The following is an 8,896-nucleotide window of genomic DNA, read 5'->3' as shown; positions in this document are numbered from 1 at the left end:
CAAGAGTATAAATGAAAAGGTTTGCCAATGGCTTTATCTTGATCTATCAATTAATACACTACTAGAAAATTAATAAATATAAATAGAAATACTGATAAAATGTTTCCGTCGATAAATTACAGTGAATTTTACTAATAGAATATTCTCTCGCTATATCCATCGATAAACACCGATGAAAATATTCTCTCGGTATATATTTAGGGAACTACAATAGAAAAAAATTAAAACAAAGCCAAAAAACACAATAATGTGTCATTTATATCATCCATAAACTATTTGGTAAATTGTTCACTTCTTCCTGACACTATTTATTATATCAATTACAAAGGGTATCATTGACAAATTAATCTAGTTAGTATATTCCAAAGAGCTCTAGAATTATTCACTTTTCAATTGCATTGTTAATTACTGTTCTTTACAGATGGAATCTAGTTAGTATATGAATTTTTTTTTTCTTTTCTCAGCTTCATGCGCAATTATATTAAGGTAAGATTATTTTTTCTTCTTTTTTTGTTTTTTTTTTGCATTATATTTTTTTATTTTTTTATTTTTAAATTTTTCTGTTCTTAATACTTGTATGAATATTGTTGTAGGATTTGTTTTTCATATGAGATCAATTTTATTGGATTTTAGTTGGATTTATTTTTAATTTTGTTGTTTAATTTTAATTAAATTATTTTATTTGTTGCTGGATTATAGGTTCTGAAATATTAGGATTTACTATTTTATTTGCTAGTTTTTTATTTTTACCTAGTAAAGTTTTCCAACCTTGCACGGCCACAAACAATTTTTTTTATTTTTTAACCAATGAGTTAGTAATTCAACTGTAGTCTTGTATAAGAGGAGTAAGGCTAACATTTGTCGATTTAACTATAACAATTGGATCACAATAAAAAGAAAGAAAGAACACTGGGATTGTTATGAAACTTCTTGAAAGTTGAGAGATAGAAAGAAACATTTCTAATGAAATCATGAAGGGTTTTCTCTAAAGGTATATTCAATCAGAACTATGGCTGATTGACAAAGTTTGGTATAACAGCACAAATAAAGTGAAGTTTTGTTATCCCACCTTTATTTTTAATTGATAAGATGCTGTTCTTATGTCAAAAATCCTAGTAATCTAGCTAACTAGGAACTGATCAATGGAACAAAAGTGGAACCTAGGTTTGGAAAGTAAAAAGGTCAAAAATAATGGTGTTGGGTTGGGCGGCTACTTTTGATGTCTCCTGGATGCCTGCAAGCTGCAAATAAAGTTGCAAACATTCTGTATGCATTATGAATTGTCTATGGCCTCTTTCGAGGCCGCAATGCCGCATCTTCTTAGAGCGGGTTTGCTACCCAAGTGTTCTTGCTAAATGTTTTTCGATCACAAACGTTGTTTTCAGTGTTTTTTCGTAGTTTTGATAATCTTCATATGAAAACTACGTAGGTAGATAAAAAAAAATTGAAAAAATGAGAAGAAATTTAATGAGTTTTGTGAAGATTCTTAACAGTGACTAGATTCCCACATGTTTAAATTTTTTTAAAACAAAGTATTTTAGAAAAACGTTTGCTAATGCATTTCTAAACGTACGCCGGAGGTTTTGGATTTCTCTCAGCGCATACAGTATTGCCCTCTTTCTCACAATGCTACTGTAGAAAAATCAATGAAGTGTACGTGCAATAATCCATCACTTAATTATTTAGCTCTCCATGCAATTAATTTTTTACAGGTGAGAAGGTAAAAACAACTCTTCGGTACACCAATTGACTAGCCCAGAAATTTGGTACCTTCACCTGACAAAGAGTTTGACATTCAAACCCTTCCTTAATGGTTAAGAAAAAGAAATTACTGAAAGATAAAGCTCTCAAGGAACATGATCCAATTACAGAGCTCCCTCGTAGCAACAGTTCTATTTTTTTTTTTCCCTTATCTAACCATACTACTAGCAGCTGAAACACCGCGAGAAAAGGAAACCTAAGCCTTATATGTCATTGAAGATTCTCTGCCCTGGTGACAGCATCATTTTTGGATCAAACTGAGCTTTTCTCTCTCGAAAATTTCTCCATTTCGATCCGAAATGATTAATCCATTCTTTATTACTATTGTAAAGGGGTAAGTACTGCTTAATCTCAATACCAGCTTTGTCACAGAACTTCAATATGTCCTTGTTCTGATGATCATAGGCTTGCCAGTCATTAAACCCGCTTGAGTGCAAGAATCCCACGGTATAGAAAATATCTTCTTCTGGTATAACCGCGGACATTTTATCATCCCATCTGCAATTAATATGATGTTGGTCACTTCCCGAATTGTTAATTAAATAATTAATTAATATTCCCTATTTTCTCTACCGAAAACAAAAAGGTTATTGAGCACAGTACTTACTTTTTTCTATTCATAGGGTAAAAAAGAACGACTCCAGTCGTAATATTACGCTTAAGGACAAGGTCATGGAAAACACCCTTGTTGAACTCCAGAATACGAGATTTTGGCAGGAAGAGATTTAACCATGGATGAGGAACATCCCATAATCCTTGCGAATGAAGCTTTTGCTCTCCACTTCGGACTCTATTTAGAAAATCCACAAAGGAAACATCTTTCTCAAACATAAATCCGGCAACGAAGCTTAAACCCTTGAGCAATTGTTGCAGATCCTATAAAAGAAATAATTACAATAACAATTTTGTCCTTAGTCCATATTATTACATTAGAATCTTATGAAAATCAAGAAATGGATCTATACTATATACTTGTGATAGATTATGATGTTGACGAGGTACCTTGTCAACAATGTGTCTGGTCCCATCATCATAATATTTGGCTACTTCTAGACAGTAGATGATGGCATGTTGGGTTACCAGGGACATTATTTTAGGGATATCGGATGATGGGAAGAAGGAGGATCTCCAATTATTTGGAGGTCCTTGAGCCATGAGAAGTGAACCTTCCAAATAGTCGAGTGCATTCTTCTGCTTCCTTCCATTGATTGAGATTAAACGTTCTTGGTCTCTTGTAAAAGCAGAAAAATCGCTGTAAAGCATTCGCACCCACTTCACCTATACATGATCAATAAGCAGCACAAAATTAGAGAGAGAAAAAAACACTTTATATATATATATATATATAGCCGAGGCACCAAATGGTGAAAAAATAAATCTAGCTAGCATATATATGGTAATTCTAAAGCAGCATAGAATTTCTCGTACCCTCTTTGGTGCTGGCTCTAAAGCTATTCTTGCTCTAGTTATAATTCCAAACTGTCCTAAACCTCCTAGAACAGCATAAAATAGCTCAGAATTCGTGTGTGAAGAGCAGGTAACCAGTTCTCCTTTCCCTGTATGACCCAAACAAGAACAAATTAATTAATAATATATAACGAATGAGTTAAACGCTGAAGTACTAATCAATAAATAATAAAAACAGAAAAAATGTCCTTCACATACTGTTTTGGCTGAAATAACTCAGTCCATGGAGATCTCCTATTTAGCCCTTTAATTTGCCCAACCAAAACAAGTGGCCATTTTAATGAAATTTGTTCTGGTATAATTGTGCTATTTATAACACATCTTTAGAATCACTTTCGAGATTTACTTAATTAGCATTGATTTTCACAGGGAGATCCCATGAATATATTATTTTTTTCTAACACCATTAGAAGACTGTTGTAAAATGTGTGATCATCTATTTACCTTTTCATCTCTATAGAAAAAGATTAGACTGTGACTGTAGTTAATTGCTGAACAAATAGGTGAGTTATAGTACGTAGGTATCTCCAGCTTGACTAAATAAATTTCTAGTGCAGAAAACGAAAAAGGGAATTAAGAGCATTCATACATACCGGTAACAACATCCATTTCATAGACATTGCTAATCTGAGGGCCGTACCGAAATGTTGTTCCGCTAATTCCAGCATTTGAGAGAGTCCCACCAACGCTAAGGTACAAGTAGTCTGTCCATGACACCGGAGCAAATCCATGTTCCATGGTGGAATGCAAAACATCAATCCATAGCTGCTCACCTCCAACATCGGCATAGAAACCCAATGAAGGGCATTTTGAGACAGTAATTCCAGTCCCATTTTTATGATTCCTTAGACTCGTCATATCCACTACTACTCCATTAGAAGCCATAGCCTGTCCCCCAACAGAATGGCCGTGGCCCCTGGCTGCTACAGTAAAAGGGGTGTAGTTATTGTACGAGAATTTTATTAAGCTCGTTATATCTTCTATTGAGGATGGATAAAGAACTGCGGCTGGATTTTCATGGACGATGTTACCGTAATCAGAAGAGACTGATTTGATGGCATCGGGTTCAACATGAAGATGACGTGCGAAATCAAGGGTTTGGATCTGAGGAGGTAAAAGACCAGTCCATGACTTGGATTTTCCAAGGGTGGATGCTAAGCGAGTTATAAAAAGAATTGCCATAAGACATATTGTGATGGTAGGATTCTCAGCCATTGATCTATTTTTGTTATTTGGTTATCTTTCTCGAGTTGAGAACAAGGAAATTAAGAGAAGTAAACAAGGGGATCCAAGCTGGCCAGAGTTCTTATGGACAGGGGTCTGTGGTGAAGAGATAAATGTGTGTGTGTGTGAAAAGGAGGGTATGTGCATGTGTATATATATATATATATATATATATAGAGAGAGAGAGAGAGAGAGAGAGAGAGGACGGGAACATGCATTAAATTGAGGTGGAAATCTTGGCTGGCTAATGAAGAAATCTTGGTGTTTGGTTGGCAAAAGACACTGTATGCAGCATGCAAGTTTTGTCAAAGATATTCAAGGACAGGATCTGGGATCCATTCATGACCATTACAGATAGAAAAAAACAAAAGAAAGTCACTTATTACGTGTTTCTTGTGTTTAAATGACAATCATCATCTTGATGATTCCATCCCACCCAAAGATTTGATTCATTCTCGTGGGTCAATAGCAATGGCCAAACCTCATGGATTTGGGCCAATGTGTGTTCATGACCATGATCACTCAAGTTCGGTCAATTAATTTGTTGTCTACCCCATTTTTTCCTTTTTATTAGTAGTAATTTGTGCTGGTTTGCTATTGTAGGGGGGTAACGTGGGGCCAAAATTAGGTAATCATCAAAAGAATCCGTAAGATTTTTCTTTTAGGTTTAGAAGAATTTTCAAGGATCAAGGCATTGCCCTGGATATGATAATAATATTGTGAAATTAAAATGTGAAAGAGACATTAGCGTGAACTTTCCTCATCCTGAGATTTCGTTTGTTCGTATCTAAGGCTACATGTAATTAGACCAAGTCAAATTAGAACATTATTACCTGGCCTGTATTGTCTCATCTAACTTTCAAGACATTTCAATGGAGTAATAATTAGGATGCTTCCGATGTTTTTTATTTTAACTTCTTTGGGGCGTCACTACTTAAACCCTAGTCTCATATATATTACTAGCTAGCTAGGGCAAACAATTCTCCCTCCATGTATAGATTACATCATATTCCAGACTTTCGAAATATATATATCCATGTTTATTAATCCGTAAATTAAAAGATTCCAAGCAGCTTGCTTGCATTTAAAAGCATAGCAAAGAGCTAAAGGAAACAACACCATGCCACCCACACGAGAGGAATCGATCATGGAAGTTTGGCCTTGTCTGCCTATATATAATTGTAAATGTGCATGACACTATATAATTATATACAAATCTCTTAATTAATGTAGCAAAATATTTTTAGTTTTAAAGGAATGATATGTATAGTTTTCTTTGTCATTTCATCTGTTTCTTGATGGCTAGAATATTATTATAATTAGTAATAAATTATTTTTCAAGTTCTAAGCACTGTTAGTTGCTTTGGAAATCTTTGTTAAGAACAACAAAATTCAAAGGACAATCTTTGACCTAAAGATCTTACGGGGTATATGGAGACCTATCAGATAGCAGCCCTTCACCATGCATCCATGATCCATGTATTCGAATAATTGATTTAAAACACATGTGCATCATGCATTTCTAGTCTGTCCATCTCTGCAAGAAATCTTGTTCATAAATAGAATTAATGCGAAACTATTTTTAGATCTCATGTTATTATTTAAGTTTTTATAATTTAATTTTTTTAAATAGTATCATAGTTTAAAAAATAATAGCATTTTAATAACTTAAAAGTTTAAATTAAAATAGTTTAAGATAATTTAGTTGATATTTATAAACACAAGCATTCTTCTATTACTTCTTGCTCTACGTCACAACATGAAAAATTAAACTTCGTGAATGCAACAAAACATGCCTTCCCACATGCCAAAATAGTGATGATTAGGCCTTTTGCCTGACAAGAGAGATAGAGAGAGCTTTCAAATTGATGTTCACGTCATACTCCTTTTGATACTGATTTTGGTGTCTATATATATATATTTTTTTTCACTACTATAAATTTGGCAAATACAAATAAAAATACCAACAAAAAAATTTTATTGGTCGATTTTACCGACAAATTTCTCTATCATTATATTTCTTAGTAAACGCCAATAAAAACATTTTATCAGTATATACTGAGGGAATTGCAGTTGGAAAAGAAGGAATAAAAAAACCCAGAAAAGTACGATGACATGTAACTTTTATCAACGACTTTACCGACGGAATTAACCCAATGATAAAATTTCATTCGTATATATACCGACAGAAATAATCTCTCGGTATATACCGACAGAATTACGGATGGTATTATAATGGGATTCATAAAGGAAAATCGTATGGTGACATGACACTTTTTACCGACAAAATTACCGATAAAATAATTTTGTCGGTAAATTCATCGGTAATACTTAATTTATAACCTGGCGATCGACCTCCTCTCACCTCCCCCGTTTCTATCTTACTCCTCATGCATTTTTTTCTACAACAAAAAGCAGAAACAACCACCCCCTCCCCTCCTCAATCTCAACACAACTCAACCTCCCATAACAAATATGTCCAACACAACACTTGATTTTTCAGCATCCGTGTTCTGATTCAAATTTTATTGAGGATTCTCCATCTTAAGTAAGCAAATCTACCCTTTTTTTTATTTGAATACAATTTTGAAATGTTAATTTTTTTGTAAATTTTTGTAGTATATGTATTTTGTTTGGGTGTTTACTCATTTTAAAGTTTTTTTCTTATACAAATTTGTTGTATGGATTTATGATTTGTACATGTTAGGGTTTGTTTTAGATTTTGTAAAATTATATTTATTTGTAATTTTATGAAACTTATGTTGATTTTTGACTTAGGTGTTTTGTGATGAAATAAATAATGGCTTATTTAACGGGTCTATTTTATTTGCTTGTCAATTTTATTATCGAGTTAAAAATTTTAGTAAATGTGTAGAAATTTGAATTTATGTACATAATTGATAAGGAATTAAGAGTACTATTAAAATAGATTGAATAAGTTTGAGCTAAACCAATATTTTTACAAATTTATTTAGTTAACATAGTTAATTAATACATGTTGTCATCATTATTTAAATAGGTTTGATATAAGTAATTGATGATCGTTCATGGTTGTATCGAGATTTACCCCAAAGGTTGCAGATGATGGATTATTGTAATGGGGTTCAGGGTTTATTAATTACGTATCCGAGAAATATTAGTGGATGTGGTATTAAATGTCCATGCAAGAGGTGTAAAAATAAAAAACTTATAGATCCAGATGTAATAATGATGCATCTTCTACAAAAAAAAAAGTTCATGGAGAAAATACGTGTGTTGATATACACAAAGAACAATATGTTTCTTATGATACCATGGTAAAAAAGATGGTTGGGTCAATTTATAGTGCTAATAATATGCATAGAGTTATAGATGATAATAGTAATACTTATAGGAATATAGTTATGGATGCAATGAGAATAAATCAGGGTTATGCCATCGAATGGACGAGAAGCATTTTACCTGAAGGGAACAGACTGACAGAGAACTTCTATGCTGCTAAGTCCATGATGAAACCTCCCGATCTAGGATACCAGAAAATTGACATGTGTCCAAACTTCTGCATGTTGTACTACCGTGAAAATACAGAGTTGACCGAGTGTAAAACATATAGGCACTCTCATTATAAACCCAGAACTGGCAGGTGAAGGACACTTGTCGCACATAAAAAAAACCCAGACTGCAAAGGTTATTCATGTCACCAAAGACTGGTGAACACATGACATGACACAATTAATCTCATGATGTGGTGGATGGAATGATGGTGCACCCTTTTGATGGGTGAAGCTTAGAAACACTTTAATAGTGTGCATTATAAGTGGAATCAAGGAACGTGCGTCTTAGGTTATGTACTCATGGTTTACAACTTGCCACTAGGGATGTATATGAGGTTGGAGTTCATGTTTTTATCTACGGTCCTACCCGATCCTAATAGTCCGAGTCGGAATATAGATGTTTGTCTTCGACTATTGATTAATGAGTTAAAGCAATTATGGAAATATGTGGCTTTGACTTATGATATATCGAGGAAAAAAAAATTTCTAATGAAGACAGCTTTGATGTGGACTATCAATGATTTTTTTGCTTATGGAATGGTTTGAATTATGTGATATTTAACAACGATGAACTGAGACCTTTTATTCAGTAAGTATACTACTTAACATGTCATTATTTTTTAACAATTTATCTTTTATAATATCATATATTGATACATTATTGAATTCCTCGTAAGACACATCATCAATATTTATTGTCCCAAAACTCACAGCTGACTGAATCCTAAATCTTTCGATTAGAAGATGAATAATTTTCCACGTGATTCAAAACACAAGTAATAACTGTTTAATTATTCTTATCTCTTAGGATACTTAATTTCATTACACATTTCTCGTTAATTGTTCATGGTTGTACTTTATATATCAGGTTTATCAATTAGGAGGGAATGTTAGTGTTACTTTGTCTTTAC

At 33.1% G+C, this 8,896-nt stretch overlaps 1 protein-coding gene across 1 annotated transcript; it reads right to left on the bottom strand.

The window, feature by feature from the left end:
• Window positions 1-1,654: 1,654 nt before the first annotated feature.
• On the bottom strand, window positions 1,655-4,660 carry LOC7497623 (cytokinin dehydrogenase 3). The gene is made up of 5 exons (XM_002308264.4): window positions 3,822-4,660; window positions 3,190-3,317; window positions 2,764-3,039; window positions 2,369-2,637; window positions 1,655-2,259 (listed from the first exon to the last, which is right to left on the bottom strand). The coding sequence occupies exons 1-5, from the start codon at window positions 4,441-4,443 to the stop codon at window positions 1,965-1,967; spliced, it is 1,590 nt and encodes a 529-aa protein (XP_002308300.3). The 5' UTR covers window positions 4,444-4,660; the 3' UTR covers window positions 1,655-1,964.
• Between the last annotated feature and the right edge of the window lie 4,236 nt (window positions 4,661-8,896).

This window comes from Populus trichocarpa, chromosome 6, assembly GCF_000002775.5.
Source record: "Populus trichocarpa isolate Nisqually-1 chromosome 6, P.trichocarpa_v4.1, whole genome shotgun sequence".
NCBI classification, from domain to species: Eukaryota; Viridiplantae; Streptophyta; class Magnoliopsida; order Malpighiales; family Salicaceae; genus Populus; species Populus trichocarpa.
The sequence above is the reverse complement of the archived record's forward strand: the minus strand, read 5'-3'. Positions and strand labels throughout refer to the sequence as shown.